The following is an 18,081-nucleotide window of genomic DNA, read 5'->3' as shown; positions in this document are numbered from 1 at the left end:
TGTTTTCTGTATGTCCTATACCTTTTTATGACCTTCATTTTTTTCATTACTACTTTTGTGTTTAATTGATATTTTTTGGAATGAATTGTTTTGATTCCTTTCTCATTTCCTCTTGTATATGTGTTTTAGATATTTTCTTTGTGGTTATCATGAGAATGACATTTATGCCTAAATTTATTACAATCTAGCTTGAATTGATACCAAGTTAATTTCAATAGCACACAAAAACTTGGTTGCTTAACAGCTCCATTGCCCCTCCCTATATGTTTTTGTTGTCACAAATTACATCTTTATGCACCGTATGCTCTGTAACATAGATTTGTAATTATTTTCATTCATTTAATCTTTCAAATTCTGTAAAAAATAAGAAGTGTAGTTGTAAACTAAAACTACAATAACACTGGCTTTTATATTTGCCCATCCATTTACCTCTACTGAAAATCTTTATTTCTTCATACAGCTTTGAGTTTCATTTCAACCTGAAGGACTATTTTAGCATTTCTTATATGGAAGGTCTAGTGGTAATGACCTCACTCATCTGGAAATGTCTTAATTTCTCCCCCATTTTTTTTTTTTTTTTTTTTTTTGCGGTACGCGGGCCTCTCACTGTTGTGGCCTCTCCCGTTGCGGAGCACAGGCTCCAGACGCGCAGGCTCAGCGGCCATGGCTCACGGGCCCAGCCGCTCCACGGCATGTGGGATCTTCCCAGACCGGGGCACGTGGGATCTTCCCAGACCGGGGCACGAACCCGTGTCCCCTGCATCGGCAGGCGGACTCTCAACCACTGCGCCACTAGGGAAGCCCTCTCCCCCATTTTTGAAGGACTGTTTTGCCATATATAGAATTCTTGTTTGACAAGTTTTTTCTTCCAGCACTTTAAATATGTCATCTCATGCCTTTTGGCCTCCATGGTTTCTAGTGAGAAATTGGCTACTATCCCTATCAAGGATCGCTTATACGTGACAAGTTGCTTCTCTCTTGCTGCTTTCAAGATTCTTTTTGTCTTTGACTTTTGACAGTTTGCTTATAATGTCTTGGTGTGGGGGTCTCTTTGAGTTTATCCTATTTAAGAGTTTGTTGAACTTCTTGGATTTATAGACTCATATCTCTCATTAAATTTGGGGATTTGGTGGACTTTTTTCTTTAAATATTCTTTTGCCTCTTTCTCTTCTTTTTCTCTTTCTGGGACTCCCTTAATGTATATGATGATCCACTTGATGGTGCCCTATAGGTCCCTTAGGCTCTGTTCACTTTCTTCATTCCTTTCTTTCTGTTCCTCAGACTAGATAATTTCAATTGTCCAATCTCTGAGTTAGCTGATTCTTGCATTCCACCTTCTCCAAATCTGCTGTTGAATATCTTAGTGAATATTTCATTTCAGTTATTGTATTTTTGAGCTCCAGAATTTGTTTGGTTTCATTGTATAATTTCTCTTTATTGATATTCTGATTTTGTCTATATAACTTTTTCTTGATTTCCTTTAGTTCTTTGTCCCTGTTTCCTTTAACTCTTTGAACATACTTAAGATAATTGTTTTAAAGTCTTTGGTAAGTCTGGTATCTGGACTTTATCGGGAATGGTTTCTGTCAACTTACATTGTTCCTTTTAATGGGTTCGTATTTCCCTGTTTCTATGTATGCTTTTTAATTCTTTGTTGAAAACTACACATCTAAATATTATAAGGTGGTAACTCTGGAAATCATATTTTCCACTTTTTCCAGGGTGTGCTGCTTTCTGAATTGTTGAAGGCTATTGTACTCCATCTGTTCAGTGAATTTCCCAAACTGTATTTGCAAAGACTTTTCTCCTTGTTGTGCATGGTCACTGAAGCCTGTGTTCCTCAGCTTGTGTTTAGCTAGTATTTTGACATAGATTTCCTTGAACACCAGTAGCTAAACAAACAAGACACAAAAACAAAAATACCCGCAAAACCCAAACTCTCCTAGTCTTAGCAGACAGGCTCTGTGTACGGGCACTCCTTCAACATTTCAAGCCTAGAAATTAGCTTAAGGTGAAAGGTAAGGGTTTTTGCAGGTCTTCTCTGAGCATAAGCATCTTGCCTTGGGCATTTTCATGGCTTTCTAGATTCTCCTGTATACATGGGGCTTTTCAATGCCCTAGTTTCCCAAAGAATCTCTCCCTAGCTTTTTCTCCTGGGCCTTACATGGCCTATTGTGTGTTTTATTGGTAATCTTTTGCCCCAGGTATCTGCAGGTTGTTAGTTTGGCTTGTACTATTTTCAAGCAATGCCTGCAGCCTTTCTGGCTCAGCTCTGAGTTAGAAAAAAAAAAAGATGCATGCCCTGCATAAATCCTTCAGGTAGCCCCCAGACAGGTTACAAAAGACATACACAGCCCTGCACGCAACTTTCTGGAGGGGTCAACCCCAGTGCACCCCCCCTTATGGAGAGGTCGGATCCTGGCACTTCCCACTTCTGGAGAGGTCATTGGGGCTGAAGCCAGGCAGGACTTTGGGGGCACTCAGAAGCCTTCTGATGGAGCTCTGCATTTGAAGCCTGGATGCAGGAATTTTCAGAAGAGCATGGTGCTGTGCACGATGGCTGTTTGGCTTGAAAGACAGACCCCTGAGTCACAAAGGACACTATGATGCCGCCCATAGATTTCCCCATATGCTGCACTGACACTTGGCACGGTGTCCTTCTTTACAGAGAGGAGAGTTCAGAGGATTCTTCTCTTGCTGCCATCACTGAGATGTTATAAGCCACTGCTTTCAAGTAGACCGAAGCTGGAGGCGACTTCAAGATGGTGAAGGAGTAAGACGTGGAGATCACCTTCCTCCCCACAAATACATCAAAACTACATGTGGAACAACTCCTACAGAAAACCTACGGAACGCTGGCAGAAGACCTCAGACTTCCCAAAAGATGCCCTCAAGCGACCTACATGCAGAGGCGGGGCCAAATCCAATGCTGAACCCCAGGAGCTGTGCAAACAAAGAAGAGAAATGGAAATTTCTCCCAGCAGCCTCAGGAGCAATGGATTAAATCTCCACAATCAACTTGATGTACCCAGCATCTGTGGAATACCTAAATAGACAACGAATCATCCCAAAATTGAGGTGGTAGACTTTGGGAGCAACTGTAGATTTGGGGTTAGCTTTCTGCATCTAATTTGTTTCTGGTTTTATGTTTATCTTAGTTTAGTGTTTAGAGCTTATAATCGTTGGTAGATTTGTTTACTGATTTGGTTGCTCTCTTCTGTGTTTTATTTTCTTATATATATATTTTTTTTCCTTTTTCTCTTTTTGTGAGTGTGTATATGTATGCTTCTTTGTGTGATATTGTCTGTATAGCTTTCCTTTGCCATTTGTCCTAGGGTTCTGACTGTCCATTATTTTCTATTTGTTTGTTTGTTTTTTAGTTTTCAGCACTTGTTATCATTGGAGGATTTGTTTTTTGGTTTGGTTGCTCTCTTCTTTCTTTCTCTCTCTTTTTTAAATTACTTTTAAATATTTAATAATTTTTTTCTATTTTAATAACCTTATTTTAATTAATTAATTAATTTATTTATTTATCTCCCTTTTCTTCTGAGCCGTGGGGCTGATAGGGTCTTGGTGCTCTGGCCAGGTGTCAGGGCTGAGCCTCTGAGGTGGGAGAGCTGAGTGCAGGACATTGGTCCCCCAGAGACCTCCCTGCCCCACATAATATCAAGTGGTGAAAACTCTCCCAGAGATATCCATATCAACGCTAAGACCCAGCTCCACTCAACAACCAGCAAGGTACAGTGCTGGACAGGCTATACCAAACAACTAGCAAGATGGGAACACAAACACATGCATTAGTAGAGAGGCTGCCTAAAATTGTAAGTTCACAGACACCCTAAACCACACCACCGGATGTGGTCCTGCCCACCAGAAAGACAAGATCCAGCCTCATCCACCAGAACACAGGCACCAGTTCCCTCCACCAGGAAGCCTACACAACCCACTGAACCAACCTTACATACTGGGAGCAGACCCCAAAAACAACGGGACTATGAATCTGCAACCTGCAAAATGTAGACCCCAAACACAGTAAATTAAGCAAACTGAAAAGACAGAGGAACACACAGTACATGAAGAAGCAAGGTAAAAACCCACCAAACCAAACAACTGAAGAGGAAATGGGCAGTCTACCTGAAAAAGAATTCACAGTAATGATAGTAAAGATCATCCAAAATCTTGGAAATAGAATGGAGAAAATAAAAGAATGTTTAACAAGGACCTAGACGAACTAAAGAGCAAATAAACAATGATGAATAACACAATAAACGAAATTAAAAACTCTCTAGAAGGAATCAATAGCAGAATAACTGAGGCAGAAGAATGCATAAGTGACCAGGAACATAAAATAGTGGAAATAACTACCACAGAGCAGAATAAAGAATGAAAAGAATTGAGGACAATCTCAGAGACCTCTGGGACAACATTAAACGCACCAACATTCGAACTATAGGGGTCCCAGAAGAAGAGAAAAAAAGGGACTGAGAAAATATTTGAAGAAATTGTAGTTGAAAACTTCCCTAATATGGGTAAGGAAACAATCATTCAAGTCCAGAAAGCACAGAGAGTCCCATACAGGATAAATGCAAGGAGAAACAGGCCAAGACACCTAATAATCAAACTATCAATAATTAAATACAAAGAAAAACTATTGAAAGCAGCAAGGGAAAAGCAACAAATAACAAACAAGGGTATCCCCATAAGATTAACAGCTGATTTCTCAGCAGAAACTCTACAAGCCAGAAGGGAGTGGCAGGACACGTTTAAAGTGATGAAAGGGAAAAACTTAACAACCAAGATTACTTTACCCAGCAAGTATCTCATTCAGATTTGACAGAGAAATTAAAAGCTTTACAGACAAGCAAAAGCTAAGAAAACTCAGCACCACCAAACCAGCTCTATAACGAATGCTAAAGGAACTTCTCTAGGCAGGAAACACAAGAGAAGGAAAAGACTTACAGTAACAGACCCAAAACAATAAAGAAAATGGTTAATAGGAACATACATATATCGATAACTACATTAAATGTAAGTGCATTAAATGCTCCCCCCAAAAGACATAGATGGGACGAATGGATAAAAAAACAAGACTCATATATATGCTGTCTACAAGAGACCCACTTCAGACCTAGGGACATATACAGACTGAAAATGAGGGGACGGAAAAAGATATTCCATGCAAATGGAAAGCAAAAGAAAGCTGGAGTAGCCATTCTCGTATCAGGCAAAACATACTTTAAAATAAAGACTATTATAACAGACAAAGAAGGACACTACATAATAATCAACAGATCAATCCAAGAAGAAGATATAACAACTGTAAATATTTATGCACCCAACATAGGAGCACCTCAATACATTAGGCAAATGCTAACAGCCATAAAAGGGGAAATCGACAGTAACATAATCATAGTAGGGGACTTTAACACCCCACTTTCACCAATGGACAGATCATCCAAAATGAAAATCAACAAGGACACATAAGCTTTAAATGATACATTAAACAAGATGGACTTAATTGATATTTATAGGACATTCCATCCAAAAACAGCAGATTACACTTTCCTCTCAAGTGCTCATGGAACATTCTCCAGCATAGATCATATCTTGGGTCACAAATCAAGCCTTGGTAAACTTAAGAAAATTGAAATCATATCAAGTATCTTTTCCTACCACAACACTATGACACTAGATATCAATTACAGGAAAACATCCGTAGAAAATACAAGGATATTCAGGCTAAACAATACACTACTAAATAATCAAGAGATCACTGAAGAAATCAAAAAATACCTAGAAACAAATGACAATAAAAACACGATGACCCAAAACCTATAGGATGCAGAAAAGCAGTTCTAGAGGGAAGTTTATAGCAACACAACCCTACCTCAAAAAACAAGAAACATCTCAAATAAACAACCTAACCTTACACATAAAGCCATTAGAGAAAGAAGAACAAAAAAACCCCAAAGTTAGCCAAAGGAAAGAAATCATACAGATCGGATCACAAATAAATGAAAAAGAAATGAAGGAAATGATAGCAAAGATCAATAAAACTAAAAGCTGGTTCTTTGAGAAGATAAACAAAATGGATAAACCATTAGCCAGGGACATCAAGAAAAAAAGGGAGAAGACTCAAATCAATAGAATTAGGAAAGAAAAAGGAGAAGTAACAACTGACATTGCAGAAATACAAAGTATCCTGAGAGATTACTAGAAGCAACTCTATGCCAATAAAATGGACAACCTGGAAGAAATGGACAAATTCTTAAGCATGCACAACCATCCAAGATTGAACCAGGAAGAAACAGAAAATATAAACAGACCAATCATAAGCACTGAAATTGAAAATGTGATTAAAAATCTTCCAACAAACAAAAGCCCAGGACCAGATGGCTTCACAGGCCAATTCTATCAAACATTTAGAGAAGAGCTAACACGTATCCTTCTCAAATTCTTCCAAAATATAACAGAGGGAGGAACACTTGCAAACTCATTCTATGAGGCCACCATCACCCTGATACCAAAACCAGACAACGATGCCAGAAAAAAAGAAAACTACAGGCCAATATCACTGATGAACATAGATGCAAAAATCCTCAACAAAATACTAGTAAAAAGAATCCAACAGCACATTATAAGGGTCATACAACATGATCAAGTGGGGTTTATCCCAGGAATGCAAGGATTCTTCAATATATGCAAATCAATCAATGTGATACACCACATTAACAAATTGAAGGAGAAAAACCATATGATCATCTCAATAGATGCAGAAAAAGCTTTTGACAAAATTCAACACCCATTTATGATAAAAACCCTCCAGAAAGTAGGAATAGAGGGAACTTACCTCAACATAATAAAGGCCATATATGACAAACCCACAGCCAACATTGTCCTCAATGGTGAAAAACTGAAACCATTTCATCTAAGATCAGGAACAAGACAAGGAAGTCCACTCTCACCACTATTATTCAACATAGTTTTGCAAGTTTTAGCCACAGCAATCAGAGAAGAAAAAGAAATAAAAGGAATCCAAACAGGAAAAGAAGAAGTAAAACTGTCAGTGTTTGCAGATGACATGATACTATACACAGAGAATCCTAAAGCTGCTACCAGAAAACTACTAGAGCTAATCAATGAATTTGGTAAAGTAGCGGGATATAAAATTAATGCCGAGAAATCTCTTGGATTCCTATACACTAATGATGAAAAATCTGAAAGAAATTAAGGAAACACTCCCATTTACCATTGCAACAAAAAGAATAAAATACCTAGGAATAAACCTACCTAAGGAGACAAAAGACTTGTATGCAGAAACTATAAGACACTGATGAAAGAAATTAAAGATGATACAAACAGATGGAGAGATATACCTTGTTCTTGGATTGGAAGAATCAACATTGTGAAAATGACTATAGTACCCAAAGCAATCTACAGATTCAAGGCAACCCCTATCAAACTACCAATGGCATTTTTCACAGAACTAGAACAAAAAAATTCACAATTTGTATGGAAACACAAAAGACCCTGAATAGCCAAAGCAATCTTGAGAAAGAAAAACGCAGCTGGAGGAATCAGGCTCCCTGACTTCAGACCATACTACAAAGCTACAGTAATCAAGACAATATGGTACTGGCACAAAACCAGAAATACAGATCAATGGAACAGGATAGAAAGCCCAGAGATAAACCCAAGCACATATGGTCACCTTATCTTTGATAAACGAGGCAAGAGTACATAATGGAGAAAAGACAGCCTCTTCAATAAGTGGTGCTGGGAAACTGGACAGCTACATGTAAAAGAATGAAATTAGGACACTCCCTAACACCATACACAAAAATAAACTCAAAATGGATTAAAGACCTAAACGTAAGGTAAGACACTATAAAACTCTAGTGGAAAACATAAGCAGAACACTCCATGACATAAATCACAGCAAGATCCTTTTTGACCCACCTCCTAGAGAAATGGAAATAAAAACAAAAATAAACAAATGGGACCTAATGAAACTTAAAAGCTTTTGTACAGCAAAGGAAACCATAAACAAGACAAACAGACAACCCTTAAAATGGGAGAAAATATTTACAAACAAAGCAACTGACAAAGGATTAATCTCCAAAATATACAAGCAGCTCATGCAGCTCAATATCAAAAAAAACAAACAACCCAATCCATAAATGGGCAGAAGACCTAAACAGACATTTCTCCAAAGAAGATATACAGATTGCCAACAAACACATGAAAAGATGCTCAACATCACTAATCATTAGAGAAATGCAAATCAAAACTACAATGAGGTATCACCTCACACTGGTCAGAATGGTCATCATCAAAAAATCTACAAACAATAAATGCTGGAGAGGGTGTGGAGAAAAGGGAACCCTCTTGCACTGTTGGTGGGAATGTAAATTGATACAGCCACTATGGAGAACAATATGGAGGTTCCTTAAAAAACTAAAAATAGAACTACCATACAACCCAGCAATCCCACTACTGGGCATATACCCTGAGAAAACCATACTTCAAAAAGAGTCATGTAACCACAATGTTCACTGAAGCTCTATTTACAATAGGCAGGACATGGAAGCAACCTAAATATCCACCAACAGATGAATGGATAAAGAAGATGTGGTACATATATACAATGGAATATTACTCAGCCATAAAAAGAAACGAAATTGAGTTATTTGTAGCGAGGTGGATGGACCTAAAGACTGTCACACAGAGTGAAGTAAGTCAGAAAGAGAAAAACAAATACCGTATGCTAACACACCTATATGGAATATAAAAAAAAAAGTTTCTGAAGAACCTAGGGGCAGGACAGGAATAAAAACGCAGATATACAGAACAGACTTGAGGACACGGGTAGGGGGAAGGGTAAGCTGGGATGAAGTGAGAGAGTGGCATGGACTTATATATACTATCAAATGTAAAATAGATAGCTAATGGGAAGCAGCTGCATAGCACAGGGAGATCAGCTCGGTGTTTTGTGTCCACCTGGAGGGGTGGGAAAGGGAGGGTGGGAGGGAGACACAAGAGGGAGGAGATATGGGGATGTATGTATATGTATAGCTGATTCACTGTTATATAGCAGAAACTAACACACCATTGTAAAGCAATTATACTCCAACAAAGATGTTAAAAAAAAAAAAAAGACATACACAACAATTTGTTAACAAGGTCTACTGTACTTCCTGTGGAACCAGGGCTCACACTGGGAACGTGGGGACCCTTCAAGACTGCCACTGCACCAGGGAGGCATTAGGACAAGAGCAAGTAAAAAATGCCATGAAGCCTTCTCGCTGCTCTGAAGTCACCTGATTCTTGATTCAGCTCTCACTTAGTTGCTGCAAACCTCTGACTGTTTTCCAGAGTTCAGGCAAATTTGGTTATGACAGTTTCTGCTTGATTTTTTATGTTTCTTTGGGGGCAAAATAGCTTGGAGCTGCCTACTGTATCATTTTTCTGACCTGAAATTTTAAATTGTGGAGCCAAATTTTAAAGGTTGGTAACCAAAGATACTACGAATTTTAAAAATTTATATGCAGAGCAGGATCTAGTTACTTTTTTATTACATACCATTGGAGTGCGATGTTTCACTTTGGTCTGGATAACACCATCTTTTTCGTACTGTATCATATCGTTAAGTGGATCCCATGGTCGAGTACTACATAAATGAGAAAAGACCACTTGTTTAATGACTAGGCAAAACGCTCAGAAACTTTTTAAAAAACTTTCTACTCTACGATTAGATTTTCATTGATAATTATAAACTTAGCTGTAAGATTAAGATATGTCATATCTAATCTTCTGATCCTCAGCTTATTTTATAGGCTAACTACTATCATGGAGTCAAATTTATAATGAATGGAACATCAAGGGTAAAATCTCACACATACTGTTTAATTTAAAAACTATTCATACTAACAATAAAAAAAACCTAGCAGGCTTCCCTGGTGGCGCAGTGGTTGAGAATCCGCCTGCCAATGCAGGGGACACAGGTTTGAGCCCTGGTCTGGGAAGATCCCACGTGCCGCGGAGCAACTGGGCCCGTAAGCCACAACTACTGAGCCTGCGCGTCTGGGGCCTGTGCTCCGCAACGAGAGGTCGCGATAGTGAGAGGCCCGCGCACCGCGATGAAGAGTGGCCCCTGCTTGCCACAACTAGAGAAAGCCCTCGCACAGAAACGAAGACCTAACACAGCAAAAATAAATAAATAAATAAATTTACAAAGAATAACAACCCAAGCCAAACTGTAGGATGTTATTAAAAAAAAAAACAAAACTAGAAATGAAGGCAAAAAACTATGAGATACTGTTTGTAATATAATTTTTAATTACTTACTCTGCAAACCTGTAATGCCATTCTCCTGTGAGTGAGTCAAGGTCAAATAACTTGCAAGTCCACTCTTGATTTTTTGTTTTCCGATCTCTGGCAGCTTGTCTTTGAGCTTCTTCTAAAACACACTTTTCTTGAGTAGCTTCTGTTTGGTCTTTGGCATTTATGGCTCGAGTTACCCGCTGCCAGAGTCTAATACATGTGCAAAAATAATATTGAAAAGAACAACAGAAAATCAAATCTGCATGGAATAGGCTTGACTCCCCTTGAGAGAAAATGATGCCCATGTGGGTTTTTGGCTTTGAGAAAGCTTATGCTCGGATGCTTAGAAACAAGTCAAGATATAAAAAGTGATGCCTTGAATAGAGTGAGACAGTGGAGACCAATTTTTTTTCTTGGCCAGAGAAATTTATTACATGGGTTCTTAAACATATGGAAGTGAATGGTGCTGATCCACATGGTAGAAATGTAATGAAGGCTCAAGAATCTACATTTTAAACAAGCTCCCTAGATGATTCTTGTACATACTGTTTAGGATCCACTGGCCTCAAAGATCCAGAAGTATACTGCCATGTTTCTCAACCTTGGGTGGAGGATTTGTCAGGGAATTAAAAAGAATCAGAATCTCCGGGAGTGGGCCCAAGTATTGCTTTTTTTTTTTTTTTAATGTTTCCCAGGTGGTTTTAATGTGCAGCCAGTGTTGAGAACCATTGATTTAGCAGAAAAAAATACTGAGGCAAAAATCTTTTCCCCTACTAAAGTTTAGTGTTTTACTAGATACTTAAAAATATATCTGTATTCTACCCATCTGGGAAGATAGCATGTCAGGCTCAAAGAATAAAGGCTAGGGAATCAGATAGACTTGGGTTTTATCCTAGATCTGCCACTTCTTGGCTGGTGAACTTAAAGTTACTTATCTTGTCTAAGACTCATTTTCCTCATCTTTAAAATACATTAAATTATACCCACATCTCAAAAATTGTCGTATGCCTTCGCAAAGTTTCACTCTGGATGGAGAGCATCACGTGGTTATAGCTGAAACAGAATTTTCAGAACTGGTGCATACGTAACCTTCCATCTTTGAAAACCTCAATTTTGAGCATAGAAGGAAAGTGCACGTAGACTTGAATCCTCAGGAGAAGAGAATGATATGCCTGTGCAAACATGTAGTGAGAACTAAACTGCATAATGTGTATAAAGTACCTAGTAGAGTGTCTTTTACACAGCTACCCCCTTCTCCTACCACAAGGAAAGAAATAGAAGAATACGATTGGGCAGTATGTATACAATATTTTTGGTGTAAAAGTATAGGAGATCCAGGAAGAATTTCATGATTTAAGAACATAAATTATGGCCTTAATTAGTCCCCAAATAATATAAGTCCTCTAGAAGCCTGCACATCCAGTGGCGTGATTTTTGTATTTTAGAAAATAAAACAGAAGTAGATTTTGTACCACTTCGCCTAAAGTTCTACATGCCTAACCCAGGTTAGAAAACAGCTGCCAGATAAAAACCAAGAATCACTAGTCCCATCATTTTATGCAAACAAAAAAGTTTTTGTTCTTCTTCTTCTCTCTCTTTTTTTTTTTAAATAAGCCCTGGAGCAGATAAGAAGAGAAAGGAAAAAATAGGAAGTTTAGTTTAGAGCTGCAGAAGAGCAGCATGATTTGTGTTATAATTATTTGACATTCACATACACCAAAACAAAATCTTGTCAAATCCCACAAATGTTGAACTATTTTGCTGAATTAAAAACAGAAAAGTGACCATACTGTTGAGGGATTACAAAAAATACTCTTTGATTTTCATGAAGTGAGCTGAAAAGTGGTATACTTACTTCTCTGATTCAAAATCTCCTTGCTCTTCAAATTTTACAGTGTGCCTTATTAATCTCCACTGCTTAATGTCTGGTGTTGGATTCCAGAAAACCTCTGAATTATCAGTCTTTTTGTCAGTAATAAAAACTTCACTATCCTATATTTAAAGAAATTAAAAATTAATGTAGAGAATTATCTTTATTTAAAAGGGAATTCTGTAGTTTAGTAATATAATAATAATTTCTTCCTGACAATCCCACAGTGACATTTTTAAAACAAATATAACTAGCACTTTTCTAAAAGCCCCAAATCTCTTGTCATTCTTATAAAAACATTAAGATTAAATACCTAATACTTTTCATTTAAAAACTTGGTTGAATGCAGAGGAAGTTTGTGAGATTTCAGAAGTTTCACTTAATAAACAAATTTTAGACAATTACATGCAAAAAGCCTCAACAACTGTCTCTAAATTGTCAAAGTAGAGCATAGTGTTTGCTATAGCTACAATGAGATGCTGTAGACCATCTACGTATTCAATATATGTAGAAAAACTTAAGAGCCTTTCTTAGCATTAAAAATCTTAGCACAATCTTATAAATTTCATTTGTTAAAAAACAGTTTTATCTTTTTTTCCAAATGATATTCAGATAGAAGTAAATTTTAAAAATAACAGAGCATTGTAGCCTCTTAGTTGAGTCTCTAGGTCCATCTTCATTTTCTCATCATATTTCTCATCATTTTCTGATTATAATGCAGAAAAAAGCATATACCGGTGTTTACAGTGAGAGTGCATTTGGCAGTAGCATGATATGATCCTTTTTATTAATATAATAAGCTCCTCTTAACAAAATTATGTAAATATGAATTTAGGTCAGCAGAGAAGTAAATAAAAGCCATTGCTCTCAAAAAACACTGTATCTTTTCCATGGTCCTCAAAAGAAAATATAACCCTAATTGGAAATGCCTCTCCTGGTGAGAGGCAGTATACAGCTGTGTGTAAAAGCACGGCATTGGAGCCAGAGTGCTTGGGGGGAGATCTTACTTCACTACTTCGAACAAATTATTTAAACTCTCTGTGCCTCAGTGTCCTCCTCTGTAAAATGGGGACAATAATAATACTCATCTCATAGGGTATTATACTAAATATTAAATGAGTTAATATGAGCAACATTTTAAAACAATGCAGTACATAGTATGTGATATGTAAGTGTTAGCTACTTTTACTGATTTAAAGTTTTGGAAAGACCAAATATTACATTAAACTAAATACTGTTGATACAAAGCAATACCAAAATATTTGTTAAATTGAAACTGATGTTGAATAGTGATGCTTTTAGAAATGGGATAAGTGAACTTATAAAATTTGATTTTTAATTTTTTTCCCACAGAATAGAATTCTTTTTGTAAAGCTACAGTATAAAAATACTTACCCAATGTCCTTCCAAAGTAGCTAGGACTTCTTTTCCCAATTTTAGTTTCCCTGATATTTGATTAACACAGTCACTACTACCTAGAAATGGCTTTTAAAAGAAAAAATGTTGAAGAAACATTTTACTTTTAACTTATATTTACATACAATGTAGACCAAAAAAACCCCAAAAAGTAACTGTATAGTTACAGTGCTGTTAAAGGCACAAATGGTGAAATGCTGACTCAAATTTTAGTCAGAAATGTTCAATAAAAAGAAATTTAAATTTGTTGCTGTGGAAAAAATAGATAAAAACAGACTATGTGAAGCCCAAACAAACATATTACGAAAGATCACACTGAAATAACTGGTGTCCTGTGCTCTCTCTTGATTCAAGACTGCACTCTATCAAGTTGCACTATTTTAAGCAGTAACAACTCAGTAAACATAAGGGACTTAACTCATCTATTGAATAGCAACTCCTCCTTTAAAAACAAAACAATAAAACAATATCCAATCAAAAAAAAACTTCTGAAAATTAAATTAGAAGAAATATATTTTGAGTTACTTTATCGCCTTACTGATGTTTCTCCTCACTGACAAAATTTTGATGCTCCAATCTAATCTTTAAAGGTGTCATAAATTACTTAAGACCTCTTCACTCATGATTTTCAAATATCATTATCACCATACAAGCAAAAAATCTGCTAAGAAGAAAAAAAAAATCAAAGGGCATTGAATTAAATAATACTTAAAGAGATCCTTTTTATTAGAGCAAAGTTGCTGATTACCTGGATATCAACATAGGAGCAATTTAGTCATAAGTATTAAATAATTCATAGAAATATTTTTATCTAAACGTAATGTACTATCCCACACCAACAATGACACTGTGAAAAGGTCTTAAATTTCCCTTTTACGCTGAGGCAGACAGAATTTTCCAAAGATGGCCTCAATTATAGCTACTCTTCCTCCTTCAGCCCACATGTTCTTCCTCAATAAGATCCTGTCACCCTCTCACTGAGAAGTGGGGTCTGCATCCCTCCCCTTTGAATTTAGGTGGGTTTGTAATTCTTCAACTAGTAGAGAATGGTGGAAATGATGTAATTTGATTTCTGAGTCTAGGTCATGGACAGCAATGCAGCTTCTGCCTTCCTCACAGGACACTTGTCCTTGGAACCCTGAGCTGCCAAGTAAGAAGTCTGACTACCTTAAAGTTCCCATGATGTGAGGAAGACAAACCACATGAAAAAGTCATGTTTACAGGTGCTCAGATCTGCAGTCCTAGTCTTTCAGTCATCCCAACATGTGATGACTTACATGTCATCAGACATGTAAGTGATGAGCCTTCAGATGTTACCAGGCCCCAACTGTTGAGTCTCTCATAGCCTGAAAGTCTTCCTAACTGTTGCCTCAGCCATTATGTAGCAGAGATAAGCCATCCCCAATATGCCCTGTCCAAATTCCTGGCCCACAGGACTCCTAAGGAACAGAACATAGCTGTTTCTAAGCTCGTGAGTTTTAAGAGTAAAGTGTTAGGTGGAAATAGTAAATAATAAAACTGTTAGTGTACACAGCATAGCTCAAGCTGATACATGCTTTTCTTGGGAGGGTACATACTTTTTGGTATTCTATAAAGCAATGTTTCAATTTACTAAGAAATTTCCATTCATCCTCTTCTTAAATCTCTTATTATAGTGCCAACAGTTTTATTAATTAAAATTAAAAACAACAAATCATGGCTTTCTGTTGATTTGGATCTTCCAAGGCTGCCCTTTCATGAATTCTATGCTCTTATATTTAGTTTTTAATTAGAAACTAAATCGTGCTTTGTTCAATATACATCGTATAGCTCTTCTTTAATTAGATGATACCTCCTATCATTCTCTACTAACCTTTAGTTTGAATTCAAGTATTGCACTGTATCCAGTTTTTTGACATGTAATATTGACTGTTCCACCAAGCTCCAGTGTCATTGTGCCATAAAGAATTCCTAAAGAAAAAAAACAATTTTGACAAAAGGTTAAAGAGAAAGAGAGAGAGACTGGCTAATAACAAGTAGAACTTTATAATCTAATCTTCTAAGAGAAATAATTCAAGAGGATTCTGTCCTACTCAATTACAATCTATAATATGCACATAAAGTTGGTTCTGTAGGATTTGAATAGATAACAGTTGATCCACATTATTTCCAGAGTCTATATTTACAAATTTATATTCTCACTAAAATATATTAGTAATCCCAAAATCAATACCCACAGCATTTTTGCAGTCATTCATGGACGTGTGCAGAGTGGTGAAATATTTGTTGTCCAATGTGCACACTGAAGCTGAAGTCAAACAAGGTGAGACTCTTGACTTCTGGCTTCATTACTCATGTAGTAAACAAGTGTCTTTTCTGCAGTATATTTAGTGCCACATTTTTGTGTTTTTTGTTGGTGATTTTACTATTTACAATGGCCCCCAAATAAGTGCTATCTGGTTTTCCTAAGCACAGAAGGTTGTGATGTACTTTATGGAGAAAATATGTATGTTAAAGCTTGGTTCAGGCATGAGTTATAGTGCTGTTGGCTGTTAGTTCAATGCTAATGAATCAAAAGTATATATGTAATATGGTGTCTTTAAAAAGAAACAAAGTTATGCTTTGATTGGTTGATGAAAATGCTGTGACAAGAGGCTCACAGGAACCTAACCATGTGTTTCCTCTAGGAGCAACAGTTTAGTATTCATTAATTCAGTGTCTGTGGTGACTTTATAGGACATAAGTACTACAAATAACAAGAATCAACTGTATAAGTAAGATAAATTTAAAAATCTCTGTATTTTGGTTCTTGACTAAAAACAGTTGGAGAAATTCTGAGTTTGACGAGTTAAACAGGCTGTGTGTGTGTGTGTGTGCGTGTGCGTGTGCGTGTGTGTGTGTGTGTGTGTATCTGTTCTTGGACTAAACTTTTTTTTTTCCCCAATGTTCATCATTCCCATAGTTTGTATATTTTTACTATGCATACATAGAAACCACATAAGCTCATTTTGCACACAATCATACTATACACATCTTTCTCCGATTTGATTTTTAAACTCAACATTTTAGATAGGATTTAAAACTTTTTCAAATTTTTTAATATAATTTTTAAAGGTTACTCTCCATTTACAGTTATTACAAAATCTTGGCTATATTCCCCGTGTTGTACAGTACATCATTGAGCCTTGAGCCTATCTTACCAATAGTTTGTACCTCCTAGTCCTCCACACCTATAATGCACCCCCCTCCCCAATGGCAACCACTAGTGTGTTCTCTGTATCTGTGAATCTGCTTCTTTTTTTGTTATATTCACTAGTTCATTGTATTTTTTAGATTCCATGTATTGAATATAAGTGATATCATACAGTATTTGTCTTTTTCTGACTTATTTCACTTAGCATAATGCCCTCCAAGTTGGACTCAACTCTTAAGGCAGCCTTTAATATGCAAATGCACAATGTTAATTTTCAAGAGAGGAACAGACTATGCAATGCTTCTCATATTTATTTGGCTATGGAATTCTTATTTTATACAACAATTTGAGACTAGTGATTTGGAGAACACATCTTAGAAAATACACGAAGGTAGAAAATAATCATTTCCTCATTCACAAGGGGTTATGATCTCTCCTTTTTTCCATGCAATAAAAACACTGCTATGAAAAAAAAATTTTCCCTGTTGCTATTTGGTATGACATTAGGTATCTCTCTACATGAAATATCATTTTATTTATTCTAAATTATTTAAAATTTAAAAGTATATTTCTCATCAATTCATTTCATGATTTCAGATATTTCACTTCATGTCTATTTCAAGAACCATACATGAAACTCAAAGAATTACCTAGCCTGAGGTCACAAGTTGGCAGTCCTGCACAGTGGATGGGAGTCAACAAGCCTAGAGTTTAGTCTCAGCATTCTTACTAACTAGCTGGTCTGGCTTTAGATAAGATTCTTAACCCTCCTGGTTTTTTCATCTGTGAAATGAGGTCATATTAAATAATTTCTATGTTTTCATGAATCAGTTCCTAAAATAGAGGATAATTACCCTAAAAAGTTATTTTTAAGAAATGGGTTGGAAAGAAGGGTAAAGATAATGACCAAGCTGAGTGTTTAAGATGATGCCATATAGCATAGCAGTGCAGATTGCAGAGCTGTGTGATCTCAGGCAAATTAACCTCTTTCTGCCTTATCCTCCTCGTTCATAAAACAGGGATAATATTACCTACTTCATAGGGCTGCTGGAATGATTAAATGAGTTTATAAATGTAAAGTGCACAGAATAGTTGGGTGCCTGGCCTGTTTTAAATGATAGTTATTATTTAATACTTTTATCTGTATACTAAATAATGGGGAAAAAGCATAATACATTAATTTTTAACAAACTGCCAAACAAGGATGAGAAAAAATTTTAAAGAACTTGTTACAATGAAAAGCAGTGCATTAAAATTTTAAAAAGGGGTGGTGGTGCAAGAAGATAAAAATCACTTTTGA

At 36.5% G+C, this 18,081-nt stretch overlaps 1 protein-coding gene across 4 annotated transcripts in view; it reads right to left on the bottom strand.

The window, feature by feature from the left end:
* Positions 1-18,081, bottom strand: part of OSBPL8 (oxysterol binding protein like 8) — a 192,487-nt gene that overhangs the window by 11,121 nt on the left and 163,285 nt on the right. For all 4 annotated transcript variants that reach the window (XM_030866229.3, XM_060305957.2, XM_060305958.2 and 1 more), the window contains 5 exons: positions 15,462-15,559; positions 13,589-13,678; positions 12,179-12,315; positions 10,348-10,533; positions 9,583-9,670 (listed from right to left, as the gene is read on the bottom strand). In XM_030866229.3, the coding sequence (XP_030722089.1) occupies positions 9,583-9,670; positions 10,348-10,533; positions 12,179-12,315; positions 13,589-13,678; positions 15,462-15,559 (599 nt within the window). The remainder of the gene's footprint in view (positions 1-9,582; positions 9,671-10,347; positions 10,534-12,178; positions 12,316-13,588; positions 13,679-15,461; positions 15,560-18,081) is intronic.

Source organism: Globicephala melas, chromosome 10 (genome assembly GCF_963455315.2).
Source record: "Globicephala melas chromosome 10, mGloMel1.2, whole genome shotgun sequence".
In the NCBI taxonomy this organism is placed as follows: Eukaryota; Metazoa; Chordata; class Mammalia; order Artiodactyla; family Delphinidae; genus Globicephala; species Globicephala melas.
This window is presented reverse-complemented; position numbering and strand designations above follow the sequence as displayed.